This window comes from Piliocolobus tephrosceles, chromosome 11 (assembly GCF_002776525.5).
Source record: "Piliocolobus tephrosceles isolate RC106 chromosome 11, ASM277652v3, whole genome shotgun sequence".
Lineage (NCBI taxonomy): Eukaryota > Metazoa > Chordata > Mammalia > Primates > Cercopithecidae > Piliocolobus > Piliocolobus tephrosceles.
The window spans coordinates 83,203,378-83,219,575 of NC_045444.1; the positions used below are offsets into that span (position 1 = coordinate 83,203,378).

The 16,198-nt window shown below is 38.8% G+C and overlaps 1 protein-coding gene across 9 annotated transcripts in view; it reads right to left on the minus strand.

Annotated features, from left to right (window-relative positions):
* ANKRD44 (ankyrin repeat domain 44) overlaps positions 1-16,198 on the minus strand; it is a 327,884-nt gene that overhangs the window by 148,020 nt on the left and 163,666 nt on the right. For all 9 annotated transcript variants that reach the window (XM_023218043.2, XM_023218022.2, XM_023218030.2 and 6 more), the window contains one exon: positions 7,473-7,551. In XM_023218043.2, the coding sequence (XP_023073811.1) occupies positions 7,473-7,551 (79 nt within the window). The remainder of the gene's footprint in view (positions 1-7,472; positions 7,552-16,198) is intronic.

Genomic DNA, 16,198 nt, shown 5'->3' on the forward strand with positions numbered 1-16,198 from the left:
CATCCATTAAATTGGTAAAAATAATAAAGTGTGACAAGGCCAAGATTTAGCAAGGGTATGGAGCAACAGGAAAACTTAACATACAGCTGGGAAGAGTATGAATTGGTACAACCTCCTTTGGGACACAATGTGGCATTACCTAGTAAAGCTGATGACATGCATGCCCAACCACCTAGCAATTCCACTCCAATCATATACCCTAGAGAAACTCTCACACATGTACATGAATGTTCACTGCAATATGTTGATGACAACAAGAAATTGGAATCCTAAATATCAATTAAGAGGAAAATGGAGAAAGACGTTGTGGTATATCCGTACAATGGAATTCTACACTGTCATGGAAAGGAGCAGACTGACGTTCTGTATATATAAACAGATGTACTTTTAAAATCATAACACCAAATGAACAAATCAAACTGCAGAATTATACCTATGGCATAATACCAGTTGTATGTCTATATGTTGTTTATGGATGCATAGATATAAAATAAAAGTTTAAAATATGGCTAAGGAGTATAAATACTAATTCTGGATAGTGGTTGCGTCTAGGGAAAGAGGAATGTGAAAAGCATGAAGAGTACCCATACAGCTGCAACTGTGTTTTCAATGTTTTATTTCCTTAAATATATATATAATATATATATACATAAATATATATAATACAAATATGGCAAAATATTAAGAGTTCTTAAAACTTAGTGGAAGGTATATGGATATTCACTATATTATTCTCCATAGTTTTCTGTATGTTTGAAATATTTTCTACAAAATATTTTTAAGAAAGCTAGTGCATTTGAAGTTTTATGTTTCTTAATGAAAATAATGGGGGAGGGGGAACTAAGCTGCTTTTGTGTGTGTGAAACGGAGTCTTGCTCTGTCACCCAGGCTGGAGTGCAGTGGTGCCATCTCGGCTCACTGAAACCTCCGCCTCCCCAGTTCAAGCGATTCTCCCACCTCAGCCTCCCGAGTAGGTGGGATTACAGGTACCTGCCACCATGCTCGGCTAATTTTTTAATTTTTTAGTACAGACAGGGTTTCGCCATTTTGGCCAGGGTGGTCTTGAACTCCTGACCTCAGGTGATCTGCCTGCCTTGGGTGCAAGTATTTGTCTAGGATAAATAATTTAAAATGGACTTTATGTGTCATAGATAATACACACTTTCGGTTTCAAAAGGTCATGGAAAGCCTCTGAAGTGTGCCGGTTTACACCCTCGGAATGTATGAGATTGCTTAGTTTCCCCACATCCTCATCAACACTTGATATTATCAGACATTAAAATATATTTTTTTTAATTTTTTAGAGACAGGGTCTCACTCTGTCACTCAGGCTGGAGTGTAGTGGCATTATCATAGCTCACTGCAGCCTTAGACTCCTGGGTTCAATCAATCCTCCTGCCTCAGCCTGCAGAGTAGCTAGAACTGCAGGCACATACCACCATCCCCAGATAATTTTTAAAACTTCTTTGTAGAGATGAGGTCTTCCTTTGTTTCCCAGGCTGGTCTCAAACTTCTACCCTCAAGTGATCCTCCTACTTCAGCCTCCTAATGTGCTGAGATTACAGGTGTGAGCCACCATGCCCAGTCAGACATTTTAAATATTGCAAATCTGAGACAATAATACTGTATCATGCACTTAAACATTTGTTAAGACGGTAGATCTCATGTTAAGTGTTCTTACCACACACACATCCCAAAAAACTCCAAAATAACAAGAACAAAGGGGCACGAGGAAACTTTTGGAGGTGACAGAGATGTCTATTACCTTGATTGTGGTGATAATTTCATGGGTATTTGCATATGTCCAAACTCATCAAATTGTAGACATTAAATATACACAGCTTATTGTATTTCAATTATACTTCAATAAAGCTGCTTTAAAAATAAATAGGCCAAGCGTGGTGGCTCATGCCTGTAATCCCAGCACTTTTGGGAGGCCGAGGTGGATGGAACACCTGAGGTCAGGGGTTCGAGACCAACCTGGTCAAGTGGTGAAACCCCATCTCTACTAAAGATACAAAAATTAGCCTGGTGTGGTGGCACATGCCTGTGATCCCAGCTACTCAAAAGGCTGAGGCAGAAGAATCGCTTGAACCTGGGAGGTGGAGTGAGCCAAGTGAGCCAAGAGGTTGCAGTGAGCCAAGATCACGCCACTGCATTCCAGCCTGGGCAACAGAGCAAGACTCTGTCTCAAATACATACATACATACATACATACATACAAACAAATCTGATTTTAAAAAGAGCATCTTTTTTTTTAGTTTCTGGTCTAACAATAAGGTTAGACATCTTCTAATATGTTTGATTACTAGCTATTTGTAATTCATTTTCTGAGAATTACTTGTTCATATTCTTTATATATTTCTCCCATTTTTCTGTTATTTTTCTTATTTATTTTTATATACTTTTATCATTATTATTATTATACTGCATTCTGAAAATTTTTAGTTTTATGCAGATCCAAATTTGGCTTTCAATATAAAAAATCTTTCAAGGAGAAAAATGATCCCGCGCAGGCTGAACCTCATACAGAGACACACACCTGGAGTGTAACGACACCAGCATTGTTAGCGTGTCGCTTCAGAGTCCCTTGAGAAATTTCAAGGTGATTAGAAATGTAGGCGATGGCTTCTTTCAGTCAATGATTAAGTCCTCCATTCCTCCACTTCTCCTTCTCATGGAGGTTGAATAGGCAGCTGCCAGGAAAACCTCCTTTCCCCCATAACAAAAATTATTATAACAAAAGCAGAGTTATCTGAATGGAGACCCAAGACGCATTTCATCAGTGTCATTTCTTGCTGCCGGCTTCCTCATCCTCTTCCTCTGAACACGTTCAAGAGTCTTGTTTACATGTCAGAGGGAGATGTCAGATGGTTTTGGCTATGAATTGAATATTTATAGCTGATTTTTTTCTAAAGGAAGCTTCACATTATTTACCTGCCTGTCAGGCACCATTGTGCACCGAAGGACACAGTCTGCATGTCTAATGATTTAAAGGCAAATGCTTTTTTACCCAAGGACATGTTAAAGCTTAAACATGAAAATAAGTGCTAGGGTATACTGATTCTTTAGAAACAAAGGCCCAATCCATCAGACATGATCTGTAATTACAAACTAAGGATGTTTTTCATCTAATCCCTATCACCTCTTAATTTTATTTTCATAGAGATCAGGGGTAAAGTAAACTCTGGGCATCTTTTCCAGAGGCAATATTTCTGTTCCGTAAGCCATGTCATCTGGGAAGAAGTAGAATAAAGAAAACAGAAGTGGTGTGATAAGGGTGGACTGAGTGTGACTGAAAAATCTCACAAGCCAAAGAGAATAATTTCTTCCTAAGCTTAACTTATCCAAAGTTTGGCTTTTAATTGTTGAAGTAAACATGAAAGGTTATAAAAATATGATTATAATATAATGAAATCAACTTGCTATTGATTTTTTTTAACAAACCAAATCATACAGTACAGGAGTGCTTCAAAACAATTATCTTAGAAGAGGGTATGATAATTCCACGAACGTGGCAATTGCTGAAAACATTTAACAAACTCTCCTTGGAGTTGCCTTTATGGCCAATTTGCACACCCATCAGAAAATGGCTTATTACTTTATAATTGCACATTTGTAGGCCAAAATCAGCATTGCCTGGTTTAATTGTCCCTCTTTCACCAGATAAAAAATATCAAATTCATCCTCAAAGGATGCATATTTGTTATGCATAAGAAATAAAAAGAATGATGTGCCCCCAGCCCTGGAAATAGTTTGCATTGAGAGTAATAAGCACGTTTTGAAAATGTATAGGAAATAATTTTGCAGGACTACCACTTGTTGGGTTGCATAAATTCTGTGGTCAGATGTGGTGGCTCATGCCTGTAATCCCAGCACTTCAAGAGGCCAAGATGGGAGGATCACTTGAGGCCAGGAGTTCGAGACCAGTCTGAACAACCTAGCAAGACCCCATCTTAAAAAGAGAAAAAGTAAATTAAATTTAAATTTAAAAATAAATTCTAATAAATTTTACTAGTAGTTATGCCTCACAAACACTCCCGTATTAGACAAACACTCCCGTATTAGAGAGTACTTCCAGTTTTCTTCTCTCAACCTAGAACCCTATAATCCTTACTTGTCCTCAGAGCTTTCTCTGCAGGATCTTTTTTTTTTTTTTTTTTTTTTTTTTTTTTTTTTTTTTTTTTTTTTTTGAGATGGAGTCTTACTCTGTCACCCAGGCTGGAGTACAGTGGTGCAATCTCAGCTCACTGCAACCTCCGCCTGTAAGGCTCAAGAGATTCTCCTGCCTCAGCCTCCTGAGTAGCTGGGATTACAGGCACCTACCACCATGTTCAGCTACTTTTTAAAATTTTAGTAGAGACAGGTTTCATGGCCAGGCTGGTCTTGAACTCCTGACCTCAAGTGATCCTCCCACCGCAGTCTCCCAAAGTGCTGGGATTACAGGCTTGAGCCATCACACCCAGCCTTTGTAAGATATTTCTACTGTGGTCCTTTTTCTGTGTACTCTGCTTCCTGTATCCCTACCCCAGTATCTTAACTCTTAGCCACTGATTGGTTCTCACTGATCTCTCTGACTTAATCCAGATTCGGCCAGTTCCCAATCAGGCACTAGAGTCAGGAGGGAAATAAAGCCACACTTTGAACTGGGAGTTGTAAAAAAGTGAAATTTGCAAGGCCTGATTTCTTCCCCAAGACCTTGTCTTCCTCGTCTGCTCAGAGGCATTCAGGGTTCTATCCACCTGGCTAACAGGAGATAATGCCAGCAGGAATTTAGCAAGCTTGGGTTACACCATGCTCTGTAGGTTAACACAACAATGGAGAACACAGCTGTAATGGGCTGTTCTGGCAAGGCCAAATTATTTGTCCAACAAGGGAATCATTAGCACCTCATTCATTATTAAATTGGGAAACAGTTTGGTTGGATTCCCTAAAGGGTCAGCTGCCAGATACAAGTTCAGAGATAAAATCATCGTGCTCTTGCAATATTAGGAACTTAATATATCAATTGAGTAAAGGACCCTTCAGGGAAAATAAAAGCCACGTGAATTCCAAGAGTTTGCCTCAGCTTCCACAGGTAAATAAAATTGCTAAAAAGGGAAAACTTTCCCAATGCTCCTCATGTCCTAAGTCTTCCTAATTTGATGAGAGGGAGGAGGAAATTTGCCATAGCACATTGAACCGAAATTATGCTAAAGACATTAAGAGCTCAGAAATTCCAAGACCAAACAAGTGAATAGATTAAGATATATGCAACAGCTTTTCCCAGTTCTACTAAATCAGCCAGAGTTGAAAAGAGGCTGGTGGATTCCATGCCCATGTGAGGGTGATGTGAAACCATGTTTCTCAAACAATCACTGGCCCCAGATACATGAACAAAAGAGACTGGGTTGACTTCACGCTCCAGAATTAAAATCTTCCCTTTCAGATGTAGAAACAACAACAACACAAAGTTGGCATGTAAGACAAAGTTCTGAATTTGTACATTCATGAAACATTCCTCTGAGACTCTGAGAGGTCTATTAATATAACGTTTAAGAGGTGGGTAGGCTGGGCACGGTGGCTCATGCCTGTAATCCCAGCACTTTGGGCGGCCAAGGCAGGCGGATCATGAGGTCAGGAGATTGAGACTATCCTGGCTAACATGGTGAAACCCCGTCTCTACTAAAAATACAAACAATTAGCTGGGCGTGGTGGCACACGCCTGTGGTCCCAGCTACTTGGGAGGCTGAGGCAGAATCACTTGAAACCAGGAGGCAGAGGTTGCAGTGAGCCAAGATCATGCCACTGCACTCCAGCCTGAGTTAGAGAGCAAGACTCTGTCTCCAAAATAAATAAATAAATAATAAAATAAAATAAAAAAGAGGTGGGTATAGCTGATGGGGATCATTAGATGTTATACCACAAAGTTCTTTATTTTATACCTCCACTGATTCTGCCTACAATTTCCCACGGGCCAAATTGCAACTGCCAGGGCAACCAGCAGGTGTGCATTGGCCCTTAGTGTGTGCCAACACCAAACAATACACGTTTGTTTGGAACATGGTCCTAGGGCATCTTTAGATTTGTTGGAAGAAAGGCCTGCTCTCAAAAGCACAAGAAATGCCATGTGAAATCTAACCTAAGCTCCACATGACCATCAGGAGCGCGGGACACATGTTTTGAGGCACAGAACACTTGTTTCCTGGGGAAACCCACCTCAAGAACATGAACACAACAAAATAAGGGCCATGTTGCTTATGCATCACAGCACAATTCTTGTTTCTTGCCCACAGTGTTCACCACATCTGCTTGAATGCATGTCTCAGCTCCTACCTTTGCAGAGCTTACTTTAGGATGCTACAGTTCCCCTTTACTTACTGCAAACAAAGGCGAAACCTCACTAGAGGCCTTTTGACTAGTCCGTAGGCAGAGGCACTTCCTCTAGATGTTAATCTCCCAAACATAAAGGAGGAGGAAGAAAGACAGCCTGTCTGTGAATAATCTACAGTGAGACATCTGCACATGCTCAATTCATTCCAGGATTTGTCTAGTAAACACTCAAGGGAGAAAGCACATAATGGTTTTGGAAACCTGTTTGGTGAGATATACTGAGCATACAGGTTTCCAAAAATGAAACCACTGGCATTTTTAAATCTGATGAAATATTTAAAATACATTGAAAAATAAAGACAACAGTTATCACAAAGACCAGTATAAACACAAATCAGATTTAAAGGTTTGCCTTTGCCATACTCCCTTCCAATATTTTAAACATAAAATATTTTACAGAGAGTTGTAGTAGTTCTTTTATAGCCTTCCCTGAAGACATTTTTTACTCAACCTGCCTACTTAGAGGTAACCACTATCCAGAAATCAATATGGTCCCTTGCCTTCCATGTTTTTATGCTTTTATTACATAGTCATAGTCATGTATCCATAAATATAACAGCATTGTTTTGTAGCCCAACTTAAATATATGTAAATATACAAACACATTTAATTGGCATATAAATCTAGGGTGTGCATATATATATGGCATATATACAGTGTGCATATATTATAGCATATATAGTGTATACATGCTATACACAGTGTTTATGTAGCATGTTTATGTAGTGTGTATATACATTCACTATACATAGTGTGTATAGGTATATGTTCATGTAGACTTTAAACTAGTTTTATTTCCTTTTTTATAATTTAAAAATCAAAATATATCCAAATGTACTGAATTCATCTACAACGCTGGGCCTGACTAGACAGCCAGGAAACAGACTTTCAAAGCAAGATAAAAATGTTACTGGAGAAGTCATTTTTCAATAAGAACAACTTCTTGCATTTTTCTTTGTGTAAAGATAAATTCGCTTATCAAACAAACTTCCATGAACATAACAAAGGAATTTTGCTTGGGTTCATGGTAATAGTCAATCTAGTAAATTGGTTATTTAAATTTTATTTGCAATTGACTTTTGAGTATAGTGGTTACTTACCTGACAAAATCAGGAGTTCAATGATCTCTGCATCTCCCAGAAATGCGGCCACATGAAGAGGGGTTCGTTTCTCAGAATCCTGAAATATACAACGTCAAAGACATACAACAGGTCAGTGGCAGCTGGGGGTCCCTTTTGAAGACATAGTAAGACGTGTCACTCACTCTGAGGTTAATGCATGTGGAAGAGCATGAACACCAAGCATTCAAGTAATTTCTGGTTATGCATTTGCTCTCAACATACCCTACAGTTACACATAACAAAGGATTCCATTTTCTGTGTTTGTGCTTGGTATTTGCCCACTTGCTCCTTTTACTGAAGCCCAGCTGAGGTCAAAGATAGACCATTATACACTGGATGACGAATTTCAACTTACAGTATTTCCAAACCTTCAGGATGGTTAAAAAAAAATCTAACCTACCATAACAACATAGTTCAAAGCTTTCAATGACTTATTTTCTTTCTAAAGAAACATAGTGGAATGGCTCACAAGGACATTAAGCATAAGTGCGGTCATTTTCTCCTTTCTATGCTTGTTAATTGTTGTTGGACCACTGCCCATTCACGAAATACTTGTTGAATGCTTACTCTGTGCCTGGAACCAAATTCTGGGGACAGAGGGATGACTACAACCGGCCTGGTCCCTGCCCTCATGAAACTCACATTCAAGTGGGGAGGCTGACATTAGTATACTAGACAATAGTACAGTAGGCAATAGTATACTAGATACACATGAGATTACTTCAGATAGTGATAAAGGCTATGACAAAATTAAAACACGGTATGGGATTAAGTGATTCAGGAGATGAGAATAAGAGTGCTCAGTGAGGCCTTTCTGAGGATGTTGACATTAAGGCTGAGAGCTAAGGTTGATACTATCTCTGTTTTATGTATAAGAAGACTGTAGCTCAAATTTTAAAATTTCCTCAAGATTCCACTGGCATATAGCATAGCCAAGATCTGACCTTCACCCAGGCAGACTTCAGTCTGTATCTTTGGCAAGGTATTGAACTGATTGTGCTGAGAGGCAGCATGGTAACATGAAAGGGAAAAAAGCATTGCTTCCTCATCTGTAAATTGGCAATATTAAATCTACCTTAGAGGACTGATAAGAGGACTAAAGATCATATAAGTAAATAAAGCCCTAGGCAAACAGGAGATAAGTGCACAGCAGTGCTCCATATGAAGCCTGTTATTGTCATTGGCATAGAGAGTTGTGTGATTATCTTTCCTCCAAGACTGAAAACTTCCTGGAGTAAAGAACTGGCCTCACTCTTCTTTATCCCCATAGTATCAGCATACTTGGTGCTCAGCATAAATTGGCTGAACTAACCAGTCTACATGTATGGCTTCTTCCACTAACTTCCATTGACACCTCCATAGCAATGGTAACCAAAGCCCATCTGCTATGCCTTTAAGGTTTCTCCTAAAACTAGCATGTATGTTAGTTTCAAGTTTCTTGGATTCCCTGTTGATTTTAATCATTATTCCTTTCATGATTTGATTATATAATACATCTAACAATCCTTGATTAGCCCAAGGATATTATTCCATTTTCTGACAATCCAGACCCTCTGCTCTTCCTCTGTCTCTCACAGATTATTGCTTTTAGACATTTCATGACTCACTAATATCTAAAACAGATGGCAGGCAGCGGACACAACACAAATTGATCTTCAAACCAGACTATTTGTTAGAAAGTCTGGTAAGTAGGTTTTATAAAGAATGCACTACCATTAAGTAGACAAAAAGGAGTTTGGATTCACTGGAAACTCATGTTACCTGGGTACGGCTGCAGGCAATTACTATGGAAAAGTGAAAATAGGGCAGTCACGCAACTATAAAATAATAGTATGCATTGGAAAATTCAGTACGATACATGACTACAATCAACCTTGTTATAGATATATCACCCTATCTTTGAAAATAAAGATTCAGTATTTGAAATCATGTTAACTTATTTGAGAATCAAGTGTATTAATTTGTGCAATGAACTATATAAGCTGAGAACAGATTTTCATAAATGTTTTCTATTTCTATTGATATCCTTAGATGCATTTTCCATTTTAGCCTCATGTTCCCTTTGAATCCTCGCTATATCTACTTAAAATTTTCTACTGGGATTTTTGGATAAAAGCTATGTAATTATATGTTCTTTTGTGAACTGAATTGGTTTCAGGGTTTGGTTCAACAAATTAAACCCTGCCTAAATGATTTAAACAGGGACTATTCCAACCCAAATTATGACTTCATTTGACCTGAAGCAAAGGCAACTCTGTCTGAGATCTTGGCCTCGAATAAAAAGCTAAGAAAACTCCAACATCCCTCCCTACCTTGCAAATCTGGTGGGCCTGTCATGATATGACTGGTTTTGCTGATTCCATGGCCCCTTTTATGACACAGCTTGTTCAAAGCAAAGTTTCTATAACATAAAAAGGGTGTGTTGCATGAATATTGTAAAAATTATTGATGATGAATCCCAGTGTTCCTGTTAATATGTGTTTAAAGGTTTCTGGTATTTTCCAGGACAACTACACGAACTGATACTCTCCTTTAGTGACATGGCACAGACAGGTAACTGCAGAGAAGACTTGTATTCAGGCAGTACTCCTTTTGTTCTCCAAAGCAGCAGAAATATAGAAACAATCACATGTGCTATTAAGACCTTAACCAACATAATAGTGCATTTCCACTACTGACCAAGGGTTGCTAATGCCTTCTCTTCTAACAAGGAACACCTGATCATGAGTCAAAGTGAGAATGACCAAGCCACAGTAATCACCATGCTGGATAGACAGAAATCAGCCAGGAGGTAGCAGTATGTCCTCTGCCTAGGTAGAAGGCCATTCTACTTTGCCATAGCTAAACTAATCCAGTAGGAGACGCAATAATAGAAGGAGGGTGAAGGCTCTGGAGAAAAGAGAATAGTAGTAATAATACTGGTTAAAATGGGTTCTAGCCCAATGACATCCTTAGGGTGTCTAGAAGAAGAAACAAATCTAGTTGGTTATTATGAAGTGCTTTTATTTTTATTTTTTCCAAATACCTGCCCAACTATTCTACTACTCCATCTCAAAACATTCCTATCAGGGGAGTCACACCTTTTACAACTGTGTTCTTAAGTCTTATTACCACCATTTAAAAGATAAAGAATCTGAGCCTAGGACAGTTTATATGACTTAACCCAATGCAGCAAACTGATGTCAAAGAATTAGGTGTCCTGGTTCCCAACCTGAAACTTTTTTTCTTTATAAAAATGAAAGCACTTTGGGAGGCTGAGGTGGGCGGATCATGAATTCAGCAGATCGAGACCATCCTGGCTAACATGGTGAAACCCCATCTCTACTAAAAAATACAAAAAAAATTAGCCAGGCATAGTGGCAGGTGCCTGTAGTCCCAGCTACTCGGGAGGCTGAGGCAAGAGAATGGCATGAACCCGGGAGGCGGAGCTTGCAGTGAGTCAAGATTGTACCACTGCACTCCAGCCTGGGCGACAGAGCAAGATTCCGTCTCAAAAAAAAAAAAAAGAAAGCAAGAACAACATCTTAGAAGTTCATGTGATAGTCTAAAAATCTTTCTACTACGATCCCTAAGAAATCATGAGAAAAATGTGACAAACATACAGTAAACATCGTTTGAAATGAACTTAGAAGAAATTAAATCGAAAGGAGCCAGAAATGGGGGGGGGGGGGGGGGAGGAAAATAGAGAACCAAAGCTGGAAGCACATGAACTTATAGTGCAGGGATAGGTCAATACACCAGGCACTTGGGGCTTAACACTTGCAGGCAGTGGGAGATAAGGCAGAGAACTAGAACTGCGACCTCCAACTTGAAGGTCTTTCAAGTTGAAATATGCACAAAAAAAATGGGTTTTAGACCAATGATACCCCAGGTCCCTAGAAGAAGAAACAGAACCTAGCTGGATAGATATGCCCTCAATCCAGTCAACCTGAGACACCCACCGATTAAATCTCCATTGAAAATGAACTCACAGGCCTAAGCCATAAGACTCGTGGAAATGTTCACCATAAGCAAGAGTCAGAAGACTGAAGAACCAGCAAGAACTTGAGATCACAGAAGAATGAGATGAAGAACAGGGATGACATTTAAATTAACTTAAGACACAAAGGACAAAGTGTAAGGGGGGAAACCCCCATTATTTTTGAAAAACAAACAAAATTTGGCGGAAGAGATAATGAAGCAAGTATTATGGAAAGCAGTACCAAAACATGATGCTAGATAGCATCTAAAATTTTGGTCTAAGAGGGATCAAAACTCAAAGAGTAAAAAAAGAAAGGGGAGGAGAAAGGAAAAATAAGCACAGGAACTTTGGGGTATGTTTTACAATCATTTATTCAGCCATATTATCTACACATAGATATTTATTTAGAATCTATTATATGCCAGACATTGAGGTACACATTAGGGATACAAAATTTAAAATATCTGTCCCTCTCACCCTAAAGAAACTTGCAGTCCACTGATCGGTTTCTAAATGTAGGACATTAGAATAAAAACAATAGCAGGAAAGTGGCGAATAGTGATATCCATGATGTTAAATGATTTGTGAACGTATCAAATGCAATGAGACAAAAATATCTCAGTAAATACTTCCCCCAAACCCCTCCATATCCGCACTGGCCTGGGCAGTAAGTCTTAACTGACAAGAAAAAAAAAAAAAAAAATCTCTTCTGAATTGGGAATTAAACACATCTTGCCCAGAACTTCCTAAAGGTCCTATTGGTTCCAAGTTATCTGGGAATCTTGGAAGCCCTCAAGGGCCAGCCTTCTGGGTCAGTCAGAGAGTCTAGCCTGTATCTTACAGGCTGGCTCAGGGGTAGTTCCTGGATCAAAATTGGAATCCAGTACCAGGGCAGGACCAGAGCAGCATTAACCTATAGTGGCCGAGCTAAGTGCATTATTTGCATTCATTTTCATCTTTTACCCAAGTGGACTCTCTGTGATGACCAACAGTTGAATAGTTACATAGGCCTTTATAACACCCATGAATACAAGAGGGGAAAATAACCCAAAAGCAGGCACAGCAAGATTAACACACGCTGAAATGGCTCATCAGCATAGTTTTTAAAGATTGTCTAAACACCACAAAAAGGAAGGTCTTTTTTCATCACCCAGTAGCTCCAATTTCACATAGTCCTTTGCAGACAGATTCTGACGCATGAGAAATGAGAAGACCCAGGTTCCTCCAGAAGGAAGAACAGTAAACCCTCCCATTCTATGAATAGCCAAAGATACACACAGCCAGCAGGGGTCTGAGCTAAATTTGCAGTATGTCTCAGAGAGATCAGGCAGAGGAAGTTGGGTTGTCTGTTTACCAAATAAGAAGCAGATGAAAGAAAATAGGGAACTTGAAGTATGTACATACAAAGTGAGTTTGACATGGGCAGAGAGGCCATTCTGGTAGCTAAAAACACTGTGTAGACAGGCAGACTGAGGGGCACCCCACGCCTGTTTCGAAGATTAAGAATTGTTACATGCTCTGGAAATGCTCAGCTAGAATACATGATCTAATCTGCATTCTAAGTATCTGTCATACACCAAAACAAACATTCCACCCTATATATGAATATCTTACATACCAAGACAGATAGATGGAGCAATATTAAGAAAACAAGCCTATGAAATACAGAAGTTAAGTTTGGGCTGGACATGGTAGCTCATGCATGTAATCCCAGCACTCTGGGAGGCTGAGGCAGGTGGACGGCTTAAGCCCAGGAAATTGAGACCAGGAGACCTTGTCTCTATTAAAAGTAATTTTTTAAAAATTAGCTGGGTGTGATAGCATGTGCCTGTGGTCCCAGACACTTGAGAGGCTGAGGTGGGAGGATTGCTTGAGCCCAGAAGGTCAAGAGGTCAAGGTTGCAGTGAACTGTGATCACACCATTGCACTCCAATGCACCATCTTGTTCTGGGTGACAGAGCAAGACCCTGCCAAAAAAAAAAGAAGAAGAAAGAAGAAGAAGAAGAGGAAGAAGAGGAATAAGAAGAGGAAGAAGAGGAGGAAGAGGAAGAAGAAGAAGGAGAAGGAGAAGGAAGAAGGAGGAGAAGGAGGAGGAGGAGAAGGGTTCCAATTATCAATTCAAACTTCCAAATTCCCACTAAAATTAAAGAAGCTGGGAGATAACTGACAACTTAGGCCCAACTAGCTTAATGTGATATTGAACAAAGATCACTAGACGCAAGAAGATGTCTAAAGAAACTCTGAACACGTACAAACAACAGGTACCTTGGAAGTATTTCAAATGACATGAGGATAGGAGCCAAACAAGACACAAAATGGGAAGAATGCTTGCAAAAACATGTTAACATTTTTCTATGTCTCCTTCAGAACTCTAGTTTAAAAAAATACCTTTAGGGGTAAAGATGAATAGTCAGAAATGCAAATGGTTCTGAAAATAATTTGAAGTATGCGTTTGTATATGTGTGTTTTTGTGTGTAAGAGAGAAAGATGGGGGAGGGAGAGAGAGAGAGAAGGGGGGAAGGAGAGAAGGGATTAGGTTGTTTTTAATTATTCAAACACTATTACAAACAGTATTGCAGTGTACATCTTTGTACGTATCTCTCAGTGCATACATGTGAGAATTTCTCTGAAGTAGATACCCAAAAAAAGAAGCACTGGATTAGGGTACACACACACATTCGATTGTATTAAGTATCACTAAATAACTTTCAAAGTATTAACAGTTTTACTAATTTACTCTCCCACCAGTTACATATTAGTTCCTTTTCCTAACATCCTCACCAATATCTGATGCTATTGGCTTTCTTACTCTTTGCCAGTATGTTATGCTTGACATAGTATGTTCTAGTTTTTTTAACTACAAACTGCCTATATGTATCTTTACCCATTGTTAAATTCAGTTATTAGTCTTTTCCTTGTGTGTGGAGTTTTTTATATTGTTTAATTCAACTTTCAATGAAAATTCAAGTTATGTATTCACCTAGACACGACAGAAATGAATCAATGTTTTCCCCAAGTTACCATAAGAGAGAAATTTAGATTTACAGTCCTTATTCATCCCTAATGCATGCATTGTCTCATAAAGCTGAATTTTCCTTGTGTGCTGCCTCCCATGCCTCAAAAGTGACAGCAAATCTCTGCCCCCACACGCTCCCACCACCACACAATTGTATTCAACCATCACACTCTGTTGGTATTGTAACCCATCCATTTGAATGTAACATGAATATATATTTCTCATGTAGAAAATATAGATATATTTTCTATCTCTAAACATGTTCAAATTATAAGTTATACTCTCAATATGCTATCTAACTCCTGAAATGAAGTAAGAATCACTCACAAGAATTAAAATGATGATAAAATAAGAAAAATGAGAATGCCAAAGACATTTTTATTTTATCTCCCTTACATAACTATACACTGGATATTTTATTGCACTAATTTCTAAGAATAAAATAATGTATATTGAGCAAAAATTTTATCAGATATTTTATATTTTCAAATTTGATCCTTAAAGCAATACTGTGAGGTAAATATGAGCATCCTCATTTCACTGTTGAGGAACCTGAGATTTTGAGGTGACAAGTAACTGTCCAGAGTCACAAAGATAGTAAGTGGTAGAACCAAGATTCAAAACCAGATCTGATTCCATTGTTCACATTCTTGTTGGCTTTGGGATGGTTATAAGCCTTGGTAAATACAATGAAAGTTATTCTCCATTATAATTAGCATGCTCGCCCTAAATACTCTAGACCCAAGGGCAAAAGGCTTGTATGTAAAAAAGCACAAGCAGGCAAGAAGAATAAAATTGGACAACTAACATTACCTGATTTTAGGGCTTATTATAAAGCTACAGTAATCACAACAATATGGTATTGGTGGAAAGAAAACTCTGGTGAAACAATAGCCTTGTCAACAAATGGTCCTGGAACAATGAGATATTCATATTTTTAAAAAGGAACTTTGGTCCATACCTTGAATCCTAAACAAAAATTAAATCAAAATGGATCATAGAACTAAATGTAAAACTTAAAATTATAAAATGTCTAAAGGAAACATAGGCAAGATCTTTCCACCTTGGGTTAGGCAAAGATTTCTTAGATATGACATCAAAGTAAAACCCATAAAAGGATAAACTGGTAAATGGCATTTTATCAAAATGACTAGTGTCTACTCTTTGAAACACACTGGTAAGAGAATGAAGATACACCACAGACTGGGGGAAAAAGTTTGTAAAGCATATATATTGGATAAAGGACTTCTATCTAGAATCTAGAAAACAACTCTAAACAGCTATGAAAGCAAACAATCCAATTAAAAAGTAGACAAAAGATTTGAACAGATATTTCACCAAAGATAAACAGATAGCAAATAAGCATATAAAACAATGCTCACCGGGCTGGGCGCGGTGGCTCACGCCTGTAATTCCAACACTTTGGGAGGCCAAGGCGGGCGGATCACGAGGTCAGGAGATCGAGATCATCCTGGCTAACACAGTGAAACCCTATCTCTACTAAAAATACAAAAAAATTAGCCAGGCATGATGTATGTCGGGCGCCTGTAGTCCCAGCTACTTAGGAAGCTGAGGCAGGAGAATGGTGTGAACCCGGGAGGCGGAGCTTGCAGTGAGCTGAGATCCGGCCACTGTACTCCAGCCTGGGCGACAGAGTGAGAGTCTGTCTCCAAAAAAAAGAAAAAAAGATGCTCACCGTCATTGGTCATTAGAGAAAGGCATATTAAA